Genomic DNA, 20,137 nt, shown 5'->3' on the forward strand with positions numbered 1-20,137 from the left:
TTGGTCTAAACCACTGAATGGTTGCGTAGCTCACAAGTTGGACTATCGACCTCGCTATCTACCTCGTTATGACCTTGCACCGCATTGTCTCCCTGTGGCGCAGTTTTCTGCTCTTGTTGCCCTTGCTTCTGTTCCACAGTGCGCTGTGCAATGATTTATAAACTGCATGCGAGTTAAACCTGCATCGCGGTACACGTAACAACCGATACTGGGTCCTTTGATGTACGACCAGCGCCGGCAACTTGCCCAGCCGACCCATGAATCAACGGGCCCCGGGTACGCCCCTCGGCCGTCCAATTAATTGGACGACAAACAGAAAGCTGAGCCCGGCCTGTGCTCGGGATTGGTGAAGCGCACTGTCAATCAGGGGCTACGCGCAGGGAGTTCCGAAGCGTCACAGTGAGGGGCGGGCGCGGTGATCACGTGGGGTGTCGATTCGGCCAACGGGCTGCGGCGGCGCCTGCTTCCCGGTTGTGCGGCCCATCTGGTCCGGATTTTCCCACGGATTCCCCCCGCCCCGCGCCCGTCCCCGTTGGCGATTCCCGCCCCGCCGCTGTGTGGGAGCCCGCAGCCGGGGCCTGTCCACCGCGCAGGTTCCGGGGCGGGTGGTTTACACTGGAGCGAGGGGGGTGGGGGCCCGTACACCCGAGCATGCGCACTGCCCTCGGTAAGTCTCCTTGCGGTGCGGAGCTCGCTGTCTGGTCACATAGAGCTGTTTGTGGCCCGCTGGGCATTGTGGGAAAAGTGTCCGCCATCCTTTTGTAGCAGAGCAAGACAATCCATGTCCGGCAGTATTTCTGCTGATTAAACTTTACCTACTTGTCCTGAGTAGTTTGATTTCAAGTCTGTTTAGCGCCTGTATTTACTCCCACCTCCTTTAATATTCCAGACTATTATGCCTTTGAGCAGAGGACAGATATAAATTTGTCCTCTGCTCAAAGAAAGCTGGGGGAAAAGAAAACTTATATGGCTTTGAGACGCGGAACCATATATAACGTGATAGGGGACGCGATCTTCGGCACAGTGGTACAAGTTTTGATTTATTACTGTCACTTCTACTGAAATATGTGAAAAAGGTTTTGTGTGTGTGCCATCCAGACAGATCATGCTGTACACGAGGTGTTAAAACAGAATTGTGTATTGCAATTTCAGAGAAAAACTGTAAAATTTACTTCCGAGAACCTATAATTGAGAAGCCTTCTGTTTGTCCTTTCAGGTATCACCGACTCTGCTGAGAAAGATTGTTTTGTATGAGATCTCCACAGCAGCTCGCAGAGCATAAGTGGGGCATCAGAGCAGAGAAAGTTAAGAGCAAACATTCACACCAAGATCCTTCAGAGTGACGTGGGAGTGCCGGGATTTGACTGACAGTGGCCACCACACGATGGAAGAATTGCCCAACGACATTCTAGTGGACATACCTGCATCTGAGGAGGATGGAAGTGTGCAAATGACCAGGCCCGCCAGGGAGGGCCCGTTGCCCTGCACGCTGTGCGGGAAGGTGTTCGCCTACCAGTCCACGCTGCGGCGCCACTGGCTGGCCCACAGTGAGATCCGGCCCTTCATCTGCGACGTCTGCGGCAAGGCCTACAAGAGCAGCCAGGACCGCTCGCGGCACCGGCGGATCCACACCGGGGAGAGGATCGTCACCTGCCCCGAGTGCGGTAAGGCCTTCACCCACTTCTCGCACCTGCAGGCCCACCTGCGCACCCACACCGGCGAGCGGCCCTTCTCCTGCCCGGAGTGCGGCAAGGCCTTCGGCCACTCCTCCCACCTGCAGAGGCACCAGCGCATACACAACTGCGGGCGGCCCTTCTCCTGCTCCAAGTGCGGCAAAGTCTTCACCCACTTCTCGCACCTGCAGGCGCACCTGCGCATCCACGCCGTCGAGCAGACCTACCCCTGCCCCGAGTGCGGCAAGGCCTTCAGCTACTCCTCGCACCTGCAGGCTCATCTGCGCACCCACACCGTTAAGCAGACCTACCCCTGCCCCGAGTGCGGCAAGACCTTCAGCTACTCCTCACACCTGCAGAAGCACCAACGCACCCACAGCTGCCAGCAGCCCTTCTCCTGCCCCGACTGCGGCAAGACGTTCGGCCGCTCTTCGCACCTGAAGGCCCACCGGCGCACCCACACCTGCGAGCGGCCTTTCTCCTGCCCCGACTGTGGCAAGGCCTTCGTCCAGTCTGCCCACCTCCTGGAGCACCAGCGGGTTCACACCGGAGAGAAGCCCTTCGTCTGCCCTCTCTGTGGGAAGAGCTTCGCCCGGTCGTCAGAGCTTCATGCTCACCGGCGGATCCACACGGGGGAGAAGCCCTACATCTGCCCCGACTGCGGGAAGAACTTCAGCACGGCTTCAAACCTAATGCAGCACCGGCACGTCCACACCGAGGAGCGGCCCTTCCCCTGCCCCGACTGCGGCAAGGCCTTCAAGAGCCCCGTGCACCTGAAGCAGCACCACGTGATCCACGCCGGGGAGAGGCCCTTCTCCTGCACCGTCTGCGGCAAGGCCTTCGTCCGGTACTCCAACCTGCAGGCCCACCTGCGGCTGCACGACAGGGAGAAGAAGCTGCCCTGCCCCGACTGCGACATGGTCTTCCCCCACACCGCGAACCTGCTGGCGCACCGCCACGCCCACGCCGGCAAGCGGCCGTTCGCCTGCCCCGAGTGTGCCAAGACCTTCGCCTATGCCTCGCACCTGCTGGCGCACTGGCGGGCCCACGCCGGCGAGCGGCCCTTCCCCCGCCCCGAGGGGGGCAAGGCCCTCACCCACCCCTCGCAGCTGCCGGCCCCCCAGGTTGTCGACGCGGCGGAGAAGCCCTTCGCCTGCCCTGTCTGCGGCAAGTGCTTCGCCTGGTCGTGGCAGCTGCAGACCCACCAGCGGACTCACACGGAGTAAAGCGGCGACACTCGTCCCGACGGGGGGTGGGTCTTCGCTCCGTCCTCCCAACTCTTGGCACAGAGGTGGACTCACCCAGGTGGGGCGGGAGGACGTGGTATTCATTCGGGCGGCGGGAGTTTCCGTCCCACACCTGGGCGCGTCTGTGTGTGGGTGTGTGTGTGTGTGTGTGGAGCTTGTGGGCTTCCACCAGCTGATCCGGTTTCCTCCCGCGTTCCGCAAAGGTAAATCAGTTCCGCGAGGGTCTCGGCTGGGGTTAGAGTCTGGGGCTGGGGGAGATGAAGGGGGTGTGACACCAACTGCAAATTAATTTCTCGAGGCAGCTGTGCATACATGGGCACGTGTGTCCGGCAGCGAACTTTCTGAGGTATCTAATTAGGGTATCAAGGGATAGTGGGGAGAAAGACAGAAACTGGAACTAGATGGGTGAATAGTCTAGCTCATGGTGGAGTGGCAGAACAGACTCGATGGGCTGAATGGCCTACTTCTGCTCCTTTGTCTTGTGATAAATCTTGTGATGAGGAGGGTGAGATGGGATTCCATCCGGATATGATTGGTGGTCACAGTACAGGCCATTCGGCCCACAGTCACTTCTGGCTATGCCTTGTCCACATTCCTCCGCTCCCTGCCCGTCTAGGGGCAAACTTAACTCCTCTGTTGTATCTACCACCATTCAGGCATCTGTTCACAGTGTAAAAATATCTAAAACTAACCCCGCACATCTCCTTTAAACTTGTCCCTTTGCACTTTAACTCTGTCCCCTCTCCTATTAGACATTCACACCCTGGGGAAAAAATATCAGCCCTCTGTGACCTTCATAATCTTTTAAGCTTCTGTCAGGTCTGCTCTTGGTTTCTGCCACTCCAGAAACAGCAACATAATTATCCCCTCATAGCTCAGGCCCCCGAATCCAGGCAGCATCCCGGTGAACCTCTTCCGCACCCTCTCCAAAGTCTCCTCGTCCCTCCTGGGGTGAGCGGACCGCAGTCCGAGTTTCGGGATTTGGACTCGATGACAATACATTCCAAGCTGGGGTACTCTGGGGCTCGGAGGGTGGGAGAGGTGTTGGTTGTGGGAGGCGCCATTGGATTGGCCCAGGACGGTATCTGCGGTGTGTTTTGTAAATGTCAGTTGTGGGACATTGGAGAAATTCTGGGCTGTGTTTTCGCGTTGTAAATCAGTGTTCTTTCAGATGCCCATTAGAACATAAACAGAACACAGCAGAGTACAGCACCGGCCCTTCAACTCTGCTGAAATTTGAACCTACTCTAAAACCAATCTGAAATTTCCCCCATTGTTTGTTCATCCTTACTGCTATCAAAGAGAATCGTAAGTGTCCCCAACGTATCTGCCTGAACCAACCCTGACAGCGTGATTCACGACCCCACCAGTCTTTGTAAAAAGCCCACTCTGACACCCACCCCACGTACTTTCTACAATCATCTTAAAATCATGTCCCCTTGAATTGCCCATTTCCACGCTGGAACAATGTCCCTAGCTGTCCACTCTGTGCCTTTGACCTCTCATCTTTCTTCATAGAAAACCCTTAGCTCCATCGACCTTTCCTCACAGGAGATGCCCTCTAATCCTGACGCAAATCTCTGCACCCTCTCTAAAGCTCCCTCATCCTTTCTGTACTGAGGCGACCAGAACAGAACACAATGCGCCAAGTCTGGTCCAACCGGAGGTTTATAGAGCCACAATGTTACCGCGCCATCCTGAGCCCAGTTCCCCGACTAGTGAAGGCCATCACACCGCATGGCATCTCAGCCACCCGATCACCTTGCAGGGTAATCTTGCTGTTTCTATGGGCATAGGCTGCAAGCTCCCTCTGTTCCTCACACTGCTGACAATCTGGCCCTTAACCCTGTGCCTGCCTCCATGTTCAACCTGTCAAAGTGAGTCACTTCACACTATTCCAGAATGAACTGCAGCTGCCACTTCTTGGCCCAGCTCTGCATCCTGTCAAAGTCCCGATGTAACCAACAACAGTCTACAGTATCCACAACACCGACCCTTGTATCATCTGCAAACTTACCAACACATTCTTAAACTCTGTCATCCAAGTCATTTACAAAAATCACAAAGAGCAGGTGTCCCAGAACAAAATTAATGGTGAGGAAGGTAATTACTGGCAATAGATCCAGGATGAATTTCCCTCCGCACTGTCCCATCACACATTCCTGGGGTCAGACACAGAGTGAATCTCCCTCCACACCATCCCATCACACACTCCCGGGGTCAGACACACAGTGAAGCTCCCTCCACACCGTCCCATCGCACGCTCCCGGGGTCAGACACAGAGTGAATCTCCCTCCACATCGTCCCATTGCACGCTCCCGGGGTCAGACACACAGTGAAGCTCCCTCCACACTGTCCCATCACACACTCCCAGGGTCAGACACAGAGTGAATCTCCCCCACACCGTCCCATCACACACTTCCGGGGTCAGACACAGAGTGAATCTCCCTCCACACCGTCCCATCACACACTCCTGGGGTCAGACACAGAGTGAAGCTCCCTCCACACCATCCCAACACAGTGTCCCGTGGTTAGGCAGAGAGCGAAGCTCCTTCTACAACAGCCCATCACACGCTCCGCAGGTCAGACATAGAGAGAAGCTCTCTCTACCTGTAGTAATCCAGCTAGTAATATCTTCGTGGAAGAGTTCCACACAGATCCTCCAAAATCCTCATAGACATGCTCACCACAAATGTATGCCCCCCGTCTATCCAGTCTCCTTATAGCTCAGAGACACAAGTGGTTCTGTGGGTGCCAGAAATCTTGAGCAAATGTGCACAGAGTGCTGGAGGAACTCAGCAGCTCAGCAAGCATCTATGGCAGGAAATAAACAGCCAAAGTTTGAGACTGAAACCCTTCATCGGGACTGGAAAGGAAGTGGGCAGTGGTGGGAGAGGGGAGGAGCAGGTTAGAGGAGAGTACAGGTGAGGTGTAGGAGGGTGGGTGGGTGGGTATGTGGGGGGTGGACGATGGTGAAACTGGTGGTAACAGGTGGACTCTACAGGTCTAGAGAAGAATGAATCTGAGCAGGTAGGACAGTGGAGAAGAGGGAACCGGACGGAGGTGATGACCAGGTCATCAGGGTGAGTGAGGAGGAGAGAGTGACTGAGAGGGTCACTAGAACAGGAGAATAATATTTAGCTTATAACCTTCCCCTACACCTCCTCCCCATTACCACTCAGAACCCCAAACAGTCCTCCCCGGTGAGGTAACGTTTCACTCGCGAGTCTATTGTATCTGGTGGTCCCAGAGCGGCCTCCCCTGCATCGCTGACACCCAAAGGAGATTGGGGAGCAGTTTCTTCCAACTCTTTCACACTTTCAGCCACAAAAGGCAGGATCAGCCGCTGTCCAGCCATTTCAATTCAACTTCCCATTTCATACTGACGTGTCTGACCAAGGCCAAGTTCAGCTCGGAGCAGCAACACCCCAAATTCTGTCTGGGTGGCCTCCAACCTCAAAGTTAAGGACAAATTTAATATCAACGTACAGATATCTCACCACGTAAAACCTTAAGATTCATTAGGAACTCCAATAGTGAAAAAACACTACACACAAATAACTAAATAGTTAAATAAATTACACTGGGAGCAGGAGTTCCAGAGTCCTTGGTCGTGGAATTCGTTCAGAATTGATGAGTGAAGTTATCCACACTGGTTCAGGAGGCTGATGCTCGAAGGGTAATAACTGTTCCTGAACCCGGTGATGTGGGTCCTGAGGCTCCAGTATCTCGTCCCCAATGGCAGTGTTGAGAAGGGAGGTATCCTGGGTGGTGGGGGTCCTTACTGGCACGACCAGCACTTCCTCCAGCTTCTGGTAGTTTCTTCCCCTCTCTCATCCTGTCTCCTCCTCCCTCTCTCCTCTTGTCTCCTTGTCCCCTCTCTCCTTCTGTCTCCTCCTCCTGTCTCCTCTTCCCCTCTCTCGTCCTGTCTCATCGTCCCCTCTCTCCTCCTGTCTCCTCGTCCCCTCTCTCCTCCTGTCTCCTCATCCCTCTCTCCTCCTGAATCCTCGTCCCCTCTCTCCTCCCGTCTCCTCATCTCCTCTCTCCACCCGTCTCCTCATCCCCTCTCGCCTCCCATCTCCTCGTCCCCTCTCTCCACCCGTCTCCTCGTCCCCTCTCTCCTCCTGTCTCCTCGTCCCCTCTCTCCTCCTGTCTCCTCATCCCTCTCTCCTCCTGAATCCTCGTCCCCTCTCTCCTCCCGTCTCCTCATCTCCTCTCTCCACCCGTCTCCTCATCCCCTCTCGCCTCCCATCTCCTCGTCCCCTCTCTCCACCCGTCTCCTCGTCCCCTCTCTCCTCCTGTCTCCTCGTCCCCTCTCTCCTCCTGTCTCCTCTTCCCCTCTCTCCTCCTGTCTCCTCTTCCCCTCTCTCCTCCTGTCTCCTCGTCCCCTCTCGCCTCCTCTTCTCCTGTCTCTTCCATTCCCCATTCCAGCTCCCCTCTTGTCCCTTCCTCTCTGCTGTCATGATCTGACCATCACCTCCCTCTGGTCCCCTCTTCCTTCCCCTTATTCCTTGGTCCAATGTCTATCCTATTAAAAGGGTAATTATTCTCTTGCCATTTACCTCTTCCACCTATCAGATCCAAACTTCTTACAACATCCCCAGTGCCCCAATTCAATTTTCTCCTCACCTGGTCTCCCATATCACCTTGCAACTCGTGTTCCCCCATCTCTCCCAACATCTAATTCTTCATTACCGATCCTGATGACAGTTCTCAGCTCAGAACTTGTTGGTGAAGATGTCACCTTAAGGTCTTGTACAGTTGTACTGCTGCAGAGAAAGGGGGTGGGGGCATGATGGATATTCAGTTTCCTGGGCCTGAGAGTCTTATTACCAACCTCAGCTCTCTGGCTCAGGGCTATGACCTTTTCAAAGGGTCAGAGTCGTTTGTGAGAAAGTTAAATTTCTAACAAATATTCCTTGCTCAGCTTTTTGTTGTAAGCGAGAACCAGTCTTCAGTTCTTAATATAAATTGCAAACGGTAATCAGTTTGAAGTTAAAAGCACAACTTTGCAAACAATAGTTACAGAGTACAGGCTGCTCCCCCAGGGTGGGGAAAGGGGTTTGGGAGGGTGGGGGATACAGGGGTTTCCAGCTGCTGAGAGGTGTGGTTTGCAAAGTAAAGTAACCAGGAGCCTTCCTGTCTGCAGCAGCCAAATGCAAGACCATGGGGTTGTGTCACTGAGCACATCAGACATGCTTCCAGGCTGGGATATTTGTGTGCTGGCAGGGTCAGCCCTCACAGCATTAATTGTGGATGCTTCAGGGGAATCTCTGTCACCAGAAGCTTTAGGACCATCTGTGTGAATTACTTTGTCCCAGCAAAGGTTTCTGGAGAACATCACACTCAGATGGTGTCACCAAGTAGAAAATGGTACAAATATCAGAAAGCATTGGCGATTGTTCGGAACGACACGGAGATTGACAGGTAAACTGATGTGACAGAAAGAACTAAAACTCTCCTCAGCCGTTGGTCTCTGCGACGGACGACTCGTTCGTCTACAACTCCTTGGTATGTTCTTTTAATTCGTAAGGATTGTACTTGTGTTTGGAAATTGGCTGTAGTTTGTAAATCTTTTGTAATTCAGAGATCTTTTATAAGTCAGAAATCCTCTGTAAGTGTTAAAAATGCGTGTTAAGGCCAATTTGTATAAATTTAAACGTGAATCATTAAAAATAGAATAAAGTCTGTTTAAACCACTTTGCTAGCTGGAAGTATCTGATCCTCAGTGGGGAGGGAAGGGGGGACGCACCATTCGAGTGGGTGGTACAGGCAGCTGGACCTCGCGGCAGACACCAGACAGGGTGCTCGTGTTTGTTGACACAGTGTAATCTCCGGCGGGTAAAGGGGGGTAATCTTTATCAGATAGGCTGAACATCTTCTATTGAGTTTATGGTTTTGTGGACAGGGAACACAAAACTAACATGGGTGGGGGGGGATGTTCACACGACATCGCCATCTTCCAGATCAGCACTTTTGGGTGGGCGTACATCAGGTGTTTGTTTTTAATCCAAGTTACACTACCACCACTTGTACAGTGCACGTATCCCCCGCCGCTCAGACAAACATCATCACAGCCACGCGGTTTCCAATAAGCATCGCTTACCAGGAAAGTGTGAACTCAACGTAACCGATGCCCCGTTTTTACAATAAAGAACACAATTCGTTAACAAAAAGCTGGGTCCACTGCGATCACGCCGTTGCTGAACTGAGGTGGCGGTGAGGGCTTTGTCAATCGGCTGAGGAGCTGATTGAAGAGAAGTAGTGGTTTCTGAATTTCAGTGGTGAGGCATCGCAGGCCTCTGCACCTCCTACCCACCGGCAGCCGTGAAAAGACAGCACGGCCCAGCCGGTGGGAACTGAGATCTCCCTTCCGGAGAGGAGAGGGTGGTCGAGTTAAATGCCCCGGAGGGAGACGACGCCAGCGAAGGGGGATGTGATGGAGATGACTGGTTCAGCAATCTGATGCCTAAGAACGTGAACACGCTACAGGCTTTCTTCATCCCAGTCAGAATGGGGTTCATTTTCACTGACGTAGGTCATGAGATTTCAGGTGTTGGTCAGCAGGACACTGCAAATCAGAAACATTACTGTAAGTTCTAAGGAAACAAAGGAATAGTGGAAAAGAGGGTTTTTTCTCTGCCATTTTCCTGCCTCCTCCCTGTAACTTTTCACGCCCTGACTTAGAAAGAATCTGTCAATCTCTGCTCTAAATACACTCAACGGCCTGGCCTCCACAGCTGCCTGTGGCAACAAATTCCCCATATTCACCAATCTCCGGCTAAGGAAATTCCTCCGAACCTCCATTCCTCCCACAATTCTGAGGTTGCGCCCTCTGGTCCTAGACTTCCGCACTTAGGAAACATCCTCTCCACGTCCAGTTCAACTAGCCCTTTCAATTTTCAATTGGTTTCAATGATATACCCCTTCATTCTTCTAAATTCCTGCAGGTACAGCCATCAAATGCTTCTTGTATGATAAGCTTTGCAAAACTGGAATCATATTCATGAACCTCCTTTTCACCTTATCCAATGTCAGCACATCCTTTCTTAGATAAGGGGCCCAAAACTCCAAAGTGAAGCCTCACCATTGCCCTGTAAAGATGAAGCCATACATCTTTACTTTTATATTCTCATCCTCTTGAAATAAAATGCTAACAATGGGACATTTGATAGAAGTATATAAAATTATGATGGGTATAGATGGAGTGAATGCAAGCAGGCTTTTTCCACTGAGGCAAGGGGAGAAAAAAAACCAGAGGACATGGGCTAAAGGTGAGGGGGGAAAAGTTTAAAGGGAACATTAGTGGGGGCTTCTTCACACAGAGAGTGGTGGGAGCGTGGAATGAGCTCCCACCACTGAAGTTATAAATGTGGGCTCACTGTTAACATTTAAGAATAAATTGGACAGGTACATGGATGGCAGGTGTATGGAGGGATATGGTCCGTGTGCAGGTCAGTGGGACTAGGCAGAAAAATGGTTCGGCACAGCCAAGATGGGCCAAAAGGCCTGTTTCTGTGCTGCAATGTTCTATGGTTCTAGGAATAGTGAGGTGGTGTCCATGAGTTAATGGACCGTTCAGGAATCTGATCTGAGGCTGGTCATGAGAAGAGGTCACGTCCCAGAGGTGGACGCTGTTTTCTTGAGGGTGCCCCTGACCTCTGGGGGGTGGGGGAAGATTGTGCCCGTGACAGTGCTCTCTGGGTGTACAGCCTCCTGCGATCCTGGGCATTGGAGCCCCCAGAGCAACCAGTCAGAATGCTCTCCGCCCCACAATGTCGGTATGGAGGGACCAGGGGAGGCGGCTGGTGACAAGAATGCCGAGGAACGTCTCCACAGCAGCTTCACTGATGAAGGCCAGTTTGTGTTCCAGCTTCTTCCTTCCTGGTTTTGAAACCCAGCTCTCCCTCTCTTTCCTCTTGCTGAATTTACAGGTCAGGTTGATGTTCCGACGCCCTGACTAAAACAAGCTGCTGACTCTAAGTATGCTTTTCCTTTTAAGAAATCGCGTGCAACATATCGATGCAGCTACTAGGAAGGCAAGACAGCCACTATACTTATACTTTATACTTTATTGTCGCCAAACAATTGGTACTAGAACGTACAATCACCACAGCGATATTTGGTTCTGCGCTTCACATTCCCTGGATTACAAACAATAAATCTAAAAAATATTAAAAATAGTTAAATTAGAAAATATTAAAAATTTAAATTATAAATCATAAATAGAAAATAGAAAAATGGGAAGTAAGGTAGTGCAAGAAAACAGAGGGGCAGGTTCGGATATTCGGAGGGTACGGCCCAGATCCGGGTCGGGATCCGTTCAGCTGTCTTATCACAGTTGGAAAGAAGCTGTTCCCAAATCCGGCCGTACGAGTCTTCAAGCTCCTGAGCCTTCTCCCGGAGGGAAGAGGGATGAAAAGTATGTTGGCTGGGTGGGTCGTGGCCTTGATTATCCTGGGAGCACTGCTCCAACAACGTGCGGTGTAAAGTGAGTCCACAGACGGAAGATTGGTTTGTGTGATGTACTGCGCAGTTTTTACGATCTTCTGCAGCTTCTTCCGGTCTTGGACAGGACAACTTCCATACCAGGTTGTGATGCACCCTAGAAGAATGCTTTCTACAGTGCATCTATAAAAATTAGTGGGGGTTTTAGGAGACAGGCCAAATTTCTTTAGTTTTCTCAGGAAGTAAAGGCGCTGGTGGGCCTACTTGGCAGTGAACTCTGCTTGGTTGGACCAAGTCAGGTCATTTGTGATATTGACCCCGAGGAACTTAAAGCTTTTGACCGGTTCCACTTGCGCACCACCGATGTAAATTGGATCGTGCGGTCCGCTACTCCTTCTGAAGTCAACAACCAGTTCCTTCATCTTGCTGATGTTGAGGGATAGGTTATTGTCTTCGCACCATGCCACCAGGTTCTTAATTTCCTCTCTGTACTCAAACTCATCATTACCTGAGATACGGCCTACAATTGTTGTGTCATCAGCAAACTTATATATTGAGTTTGATGGAAACATGGCTACACAATCATGGGTGTACAGTGAGTACAGCAGGGGGCTGAGTACACAGTCTTCTGGGGCACTGGTGCTCAGAGTGATTGTAGAGGAGAGCTTGTTCTCTATTTTTACAGCCTGGGTCCTGTCTGTGAAGAAGTTAAAGATCCAGCTGCAGGTCTGAGTGCTAAGGCCCAGGTTCCGGAGTTTAGGAATCAGTTTATTTGGAATGATGGTATTAAAGGCTGAGCTGTAGTCAATGAAAATGAGCCTTACGTATGCATCTTTATTCTCCAGGTGTTCTAAGGAGGAATGTAGGGCCAGAGAGATGGCATCTGCCGTTGACCTGTTGCTCCGGTAGGTGAATTGCAAAGCGTCGAGGTTGACCGGTAGGCTGTGGTTGATGTGTGCCATAACCAATCTCTCGAAGCACTTCATAGCAATTGATGTCAGAGCCACAGGTCGATAGTCATTCAGGCATGCCACCTTGCTCTTCCTCGGCACTGGGATTATCGTTGCCTTCTTAAAACATGAGGGGATGTTCGACTGAAGCAAGGAGCAGTTGAAGATGTCAACAAACACTCCAGCTAGCTCGCTTGCACAGGCCCGGAGAACCCGTGGAGTTTGAGGATATTTTGTCACTAAAACACACGAAAACTTCTACAGATGTCCAGTGGAGAGCAGTCTGACTGGCTGCATCACCGTCTGGTATGGGGGTGGGGGTTGGGGGGGATTACTGCACAGGATCGAAAAAAGCTCCAGAAAGTTGTAAAATTAGTCAGCTCCATCTTGGGTACTAGCGAAGAGTTAGCAGCTTCAAACACTGTTCTTTAGCATCTCGGAGGCAGACTTTTCACCACATATGACAATAATAAACTAATTCGATAACTGGGTCCTTTGATGGACATCCGGCCCGCCCCAGTGAGTGGATGACAACCGGAGGACTCGGTCCTCCGGGCACTCCGATTGGGCAAGCTGCGTGTCAATCACGTTTTATACCCCAGGTGTAGCGAGGCGTCAAGATGCGGGATCTGAGGTCACGTGGGATTTTGGCTGAGCCAATGGGCGGCGCCTGGGCCGCCGTCGTTCCCGCCCCGAGCCAGTGGACTCGCGTGGTTGTCTCTGCACCGTTCCACCGGGCGTCGCCGCTGCTGTGCCGGTAGTGAACCCGATGATTCGGTTTCAATGAGTGTAGTCGTGCTGAGCTCACAGCCCTGGGGTGGGGAAGGGCCCCGGTGCTCAGCGTGATGGAGCTAGAGATGTTGCTGCCAACACAGACTGGCTGTGGTCTTCAGCCAAGAAGATCTCCCCCATCTGGGTCATGCCCCCTTCTCATTACGTCCATCGGGTCAGATTTCTGAATGGTCCCACTGCCCCTCTTGCTCAGGAGTGGAAGTGACACGGGGGGCGGTGGGGTGACCCGCTAGGGATTAATAAATACAAGTTGCGGGGTGGGTTGCAGGTTCTGGAAATCTTGGAGGAACTCGGCAGCTCAGGCTGAGTCTTTGCAGGGGGATAGACGGTCAACGTGTTGGGCCGAGACCTTGCACCGGGAGTGGGTTGGAGATAAAAGCTGGAAGGTCATAGGTGACCACCAAAACACACACTCCCCAACCTCCTGCTTTCTGCGAGGTCTCGCTCCCTACGCGCCCCTCCCTCCTGGCACATACCCCTGCAGGCGGGACAGGTGCTGCAGCTTCTCCACCAAACAGGCCTTCCACGGTGGTGGGAGAGGAGATGTCGGGGCCGGTTATTAGTTTCATTCTCTTTTCCATGTTGGTGGCCCGCTGACCCGTCCTCAAGACCTGCCCATCACCCCTTCCTCCATTTCCACTCTCCAATCCTGTCGGATTCGGATTCTTTCTGCTCTTGTCCTGTACCGCTCCTGTGTATCACCTCCCACTCCACCCATCTTCCCCCCTCACTTGTTGTCACCTCCTCCCCCTCCCCCTGCCTTTCATTCCAGATTCTGTCCCCCTCCTTTTCAGTCCTAATGAAGACTTCTGAATTATCCCTTATGGACTGTGCCTTTAAAGAGAGAGAGAGAGAGAGCGTGCAGCTGTAGAGCACAAACAGCTTGTTACAGAAAGAGAGAGAGAGAGGGGCGAAGACTGCTGACAGTTTGTTTGGAACTTCTGCAAGGACACTGCCGCTTCTGAGTTCCTACAGAGAGAGAAGGGAGGAGCTACATGGAGCTGAACACCAGCACAACAGTATTTAAACCAGCGTAATTGCTTTATGCACAGGACACGCAGACGCACTAAGGTGTGGTGAAGTTACCATTATCCTGTTCAGGTGCCCATGAATGTGGGAATGAAGATCAATTGACAGGAATCGATCTGTGATTGTTGGTGCGTGAAAGAGCGACCCTGTGGAGTCTACCTGTGTGTCTAACCCTCGCCTGGGTTGGTAGATTATCACTTGAAGACGGTGCTCTTAAGTTGGTCAAGTTTGGCTAACTTGGAGGTTTCGGAGGACAACGGGAAGAATCGATGGCATCAGCTCACCTGAAGAACTAAACACCTCTCTCTCTCCATCACTACTTGACTCAATACCACAAACTGAACTGAACTTTACCCATCACCGTAAGACTGTATCCATTTACCCCTAGGCTTGAAGAAACTTGGTTTTTATATTTCCACATTTATGTATATAATCATTGCTAACCTGTTTAATATATCTGAATTTATATTACTGTATTGCACAGTTACTAATAAACGAGCGTTAGTTAACAGCAATACCAGACTCCAAGGTTTTTTCCATTTCTGCTGATCTTTAACCTGTTACGGGGTACGTGACAATATGTACGACAGGACAGTCAATATAACATAGAAATACAGTTGTATCAGCGTGAATTGATCAGTCCGATGGCCTGGTGGAAGATGCTCTGGAGCCTGTGGGTCCTGGCTTTTATGCTGCGGTACCGTTTCCCAGATGGTAGCAGCTGGAACAGTTTGTGGTTGGGGTGACTCGGGCCCCCAATGATCCTTCAGGCCCTTTTTACACACCTGTCTCTGTAAACGTCCTGAATAGTAGGAAGTTCACATCTACAGATGCGCTGGGCTGTCCGCACCACTCTCTGCAGAGTCCTGTGATTAAGGGAAGTTACAGTTCCCATACCAGGCAGTGATGCAGCCAGTCAGGATGCTCTCAATTGTGTCCCTGTAGAAAGTTCTTAGGATTTGGGGACCCATACTAAACTTCCTCAACTGTCTGTGGTGGAAGAGGAGCTGTTGTGCTTTTTTCACTACACAGTGTGTACAGACCACGTGAGATCCTCTGTGATGTGGATGCCGAGGAACTTAAAGCTGTTCCCCCTCTGGACCCCAGATCCATTGATATCAATAGTGGTTAGCCTGTCTCCATCCCTCCTGTAGTCCACAATCAGCTCCTTTGTTTTTGCGACATTGAGGGAGAAGTTGTTTTCTGACACCACTATGTCAGGGTGATGACTTCTTCCCTGAAGGCTGCCTCATTATTATTTGAGATTAGGCCAATCAGTGTAATGTCGTCAGCAAATTTAATTAGCAGATTGGAGCTGCCTTATCTTCTGAGTTCTTCCAACATTTTCTGTGTGTTGTTCAAGATTTACAGCATCTACAGAATCCCGTGTGGCTGGATTGATGGAGGTGGGGCATATTTCAGGTGGGTGGACAGGGCACAAAGGGAGTTTTAGGGATCTGTAAGGATTTCATTTTTCAGCCAGTTTGGTTCCAGGAACACATAGATGCAGGGAGCTTTTGTCTGTGTCTGGCCCGTGGGGTATGTGATGAGGCAGTGCATCATCTCTGTGTTTGATGAGAGGATGTGGAGGAAGCTTTATTCTGAGTGTGCGAGGGGTGGAATGACCACAGGAGTGCGTGTTGTGAAAGTGTGGAGTTAGATTCACTCTGTGCGTGTTGCCGGTAATTAACTTCCTGCCCACTAACTCCGTGCCGGGTTTCCGGCCCCTTGTGATGTTTATAAACTTGGATGAGGGAGTTGGGCGGTTTTGTACGTTTGCGGACTGTTACGTAACCGGCAACAATGAATATTAATCGAGACAGGTCTTATAAAAACAACCCAACATTTATTAAACACATAAGCGATAAAGGAAAAGAAAACAAAGGAGGAAAACTTTAACCGGAGGTTAAACAGGTACGCAGCCGTTCGTCAACTCCACTCGGCTCTGGTTCTTAAAGAGTTAAATGCGGAAACAGTTCTTAAAGCGATAACTTCGAAAGTCCAACAGATTTACACGTTCAATTGGGAGAGACTTCTCTGGAGAACGATTTCTTCACCGACGCATCTTTACTGCCGGTTCTGTCCACAGGATTCCCGATGCCGAAAATAAACAGTTTAAATCGACTGACCTTAAATTCCCTTTAGAGAGAGAGAGCCTTTGCATGAACTTATTGCGCTTTTACAAGAGTTATCTCAATGCAACTTGTCTTCAACGAAGTCTCAATAAGGTCGATTCTTTATTAAACTGCCAAACGATGCCGACTTCTCTCGATTCTTCGATGAATTCTTCACTCTCCCTTCAAAACTGTCGGAATTGAGTAAATTGGCACTTCCAGCCTCAAATTCCCAGTCCAAGTAATATGGAATCTTTCAACAGAACGTACAACCGTTTTAAAAATGAAACTGCGTCACAAAAACAAGCGCAACAGAAACGGATACAACACGTCCCACAAACTCAAAAGCCCAGTGCGTCGCCTGAGTTGACCCTTATATAGTCATCACGTGACCTCACAACGGCGGGAAAATCACATCAGGTGACCTCCAAAACACCATGACAGCATTCTCACAAAAAAAATCTCCTTGAGCATGTAACAGGACCACACGGAGGGGGATGTTAGGGACAGTGTGGAACGTTGTCCTCGCTCACAAAGGGAGACCGATGGAACGCAGAGCAGGGCTGAGAAGTGGCAGATGGAGTTCAATCCGGAAAACCATGAAGTGACACACTTCAAGCAACACACATCAAAGTTGCTGGTGAACACAGCAGGCCAGGCAGCATCTGTAGGAAGAGGTACAGTCGACGTTTCAGGCCTGAGTTAGTCCTGACGAAGGGTCTCGGCCCGAAACATCGACTGCACCTCTTCCTAGAGATGCTGCCTGGCCTGCTGCGTTCACCAGCAACTTTTATGTGTGTTGCTTGAATTTCCAGCATCTGCAGAATTCCTGTTGTTTGCGTTTTTAAAGTGACACACTTCGGAAGGTCGAACGTGAAGGCGGAGGACAGGGATATCGGCGGAATTCTTAGCAGTGTGGAGGAGCAGAGAGATCTGGGGCCCACGTTCATCATTCATTCAGAGTTTTTGGCACAAGGTGATAGGGTATGCTTATCGGCACATTGGCCTTCATGAGGTGGGGTGAATCGACTTCAAGAGTCGCGTAATGATATTGCAGCTCTATAAAATTCGGCTCTGAACCTTGTAACCCCCTTGTTATCAGGAGCACTGTCTGCGTTTCTGGTCACCCCGTTACAGGAAGCATCATAGAAGCCGAAGAGAGTGTTCAGAGAAGATTTAGCAGAATGCTGCCTGGATTCCAGAGATTTGGCTGAGTGAGCTCGGGCTTTTCTCCTTAAGAGAGGTGACTTGATAGAGGTGTATAAGACCATAAGAGGCACGGGTAGAATGATTGGAATAATCACATTGCGGATTTGAAACAACAGCGGTTTATATTTTTTTAAACCACAGCATTAGAATACGGGCCAGAGTTTCACCCACTTGCCAGAAATAACCTTTACAAAACTCCACTCTAGATACTCTTCTGGTCTAATCCAATGGCACCACCCACAACCAACACCTCAACCAACCACCAAGTTCCAGAGTATCCCGGCCTGGAACTTAGCAGCCAGTTGTGTGCCAGCACGGAGTCCAAATCCCAGAACTCAGTCTTCTCACCCCAGCAGGGATGTGAAGACTTTGGAGAGGGTGCATTACAGGCCCACCAGGATTAGAGGCCACGAGATACAAGAAGGGGTTGGACAAACTTTGATTACTTTCTCAGGAGCGGCAGAGGTCGTGGGGTGACCTCGTAGAAGTTTACGAGAGAGGAATCTAACCTATTCAATCTCCCCTTATAACTCAGGTCCTCCAGACCCGGCAACATCCTTGTAGAGTTTCTCTGCACTCCTTCAACCTTATTTACATCTTTCCTGTAGGTAGGTGACCAAAACTGCACACAATACTCCAAATTAGGCCTCACCAATGTCTTATGCAACTTCAACTTAACATCCTATCTCCTGTACTCAATACTTTAATCTATGGAGGCTAATGTGCTGAAAGCTTTCTTTGTGGTCTAACTACCTGTGACGTGACTTTCAATGGATTATGGACCTGTATTCCCAGATCCCTTTGTTCTACCGCACTCCTCAGTGTCCTATCGTTCACTGTGTAAGACCCACCCTGGTTGGTCCTACCAAAGTGCAACATCTCACACTTGTCTGCGTCAAGTTCAATTTGCCATTTTTCAGCCCATTGTAGCGGCTGGTCCAGATCCCACTGCAAGGCTCTGATGGTCTCCCCTGCTGTCCGCAACGCCCCCAGTCTTGGTGTCAGCTTCAAACCTGATGATCCAGTTCACCACAATATCACCCAGATCATTGATACAGATGACAAACAGTAACAGACCTGGCCCCGATCCCTGCGGCTCTCCACTAGTCACAGGTAACCATCCACCACCAGTCTCTGGCTTCTCTGAAAAAGCCAATGTCTAATCCAATTTAGTTCCTCATCTTGAATTTGCTATGAACTGTAACATTTTAGAAATAAACCAGCAGCAGGAGATTTCACAGAGTCCAGTTTTAATGTTAAAACCAGTATCTTTATTAGTATCTGCTTATAATATCATAACTTAACCAAGATAAACAAATGTTAACAGTGTTACGTGTATATGTGTGTAAATATAGCTCCCAAACTAAGTTGAGCTTGGGGAAACAGAGTCCTGAGATGGTAAAGTACGAAAGTTCAGTTCATCCACGGAATGAATGATAGGAGAGAGATATTTGTAATCCAGAGTGAAACGTAGGGAAGAGGTAATTACGAAGTATTCCACAGATGGTAAAACAAGATAACAGTCGCTGTAGATCTTGTCCATCGTGTCGTACCAAATCCACATACCGAAAGTGATGTCACAGGGATATCGCCTTCGAGGGATTACCACAATATAATTCAATGTTTTTGCTTCTTTTATATATATATATATATATAGATGATTGTAAGACGTATTGCTCCAGGAGTTGGATCCTAATGATTTTTTTTCTTTTGTAGTTAGTGTTTTTTTTCTTTTTTTAGTCAGTTAGGATATCCCAAGCAAAATCCACTCCTTTGGATTATACGAAGTGAGTGTCCCACATTCATTGTGCACCGTGCGCCAATAGTTAACCCCATCTTTTGGTTTTAAAAGAGTTTCAAACCATCGCAGTGACCAGCTGAAGTTTCAGCAGCCGGTCGTCTTCTCTCTCTCTCGACTGTGACTGTCTGTGTCCTTGTTTTAAAGTTAAACAAGTTGCGAGTCAGTCAGTGAACAACATCACAGTCCCGCCTCATTTAGGCGCTCTTAAAGTGACAGTCCACAGTAAACGAAACCTGTGGGTTCGTAACAAATGGCATGCGACTTCCCGGCCACCCTCCTATCTGGGACCTTGTCAAACACCTTGCTGAAGTCCATTCAGACAATATCCACTGCCTTGCCTTCATCCCACTTTCCCAGTAACTTCCTGGAAAACTCTACAAGATTGGTTAGACATGACCTACCATGCTCAAAGCCATTCTGACTATCCCTAATCAGTCCGTGTCTATCTAAAAACTCATACATCCAGTCCCTTAGAATACCTCCCAATAACTTTCTCACTACAGGTGTCAGGCTCGTCAGCCTACAATTTCCTAGTTTATTTTTAGACCCTTTCTCGAACAGTGGGACAACATGATCTATCCCCCAGTCCTCTGGTACCTCACCTGTCGCTAAGGATGATTTGAATAGCTCTACTAGGGCCCAGCAAATTCTGCACTTGCCTCCCACAGGGAACACCTCATCGAGCCCTGGAGATTTATCCGCCCTAATTTGCCTCAAGACAGCAGACACCTCCTCCTATGTAATCTGTATAGTGTCCATGAAGTTGAAGCCTTAGTTCTAGAGACTCTGTGTCCATCTCCCGAGTAAATACAGATGCAAAAAAAGTCCATTTAAGATCTCCCCCATCAGTCTTGGCTCCACATATGGATTACCA

The 20,137-nt window shown here is 50.2% G+C and overlaps 1 protein-coding gene across 1 annotated transcript; it reads left to right on the forward strand.

The window, feature by feature from the left end:
* Nucleotides 1-436: 436 nt before the first annotated feature.
* LOC134352692 (zinc finger protein OZF-like) lies at nucleotides 437-5,849 on the forward strand. Its single transcript, XM_063060081.1, has 2 exons — nucleotides 437-667; nucleotides 1,217-5,849. The coding sequence occupies exon 2, from the start codon at nucleotides 1,385-1,387 to the stop codon at nucleotides 2,897-2,899; it is 1,515 nt and encodes a 504-aa protein (XP_062916151.1). The 5' UTR covers nucleotides 437-667; nucleotides 1,217-1,384; the 3' UTR covers nucleotides 2,900-5,849.
* Nucleotides 5,850-20,137: the final 14,288 nt, after the last annotated feature.

The sequence above is a fragment of the Mobula hypostoma genome, chromosome 10, assembly GCF_963921235.1.
Source record: "Mobula hypostoma chromosome 10, sMobHyp1.1, whole genome shotgun sequence".
Lineage (NCBI taxonomy): Eukaryota > Metazoa > Chordata > Chondrichthyes > Myliobatiformes > Myliobatidae > Mobula > Mobula hypostoma.

What these genes read in the sequence shown, in the direction of transcription:
- LOC134352692 (XM_063060081.1), top strand. Translation starts at nt 1,385, where the DNA reads ATGGAAGAATTGCCCAACGACATTCTAGTGGACATACCTGCATCTGAG.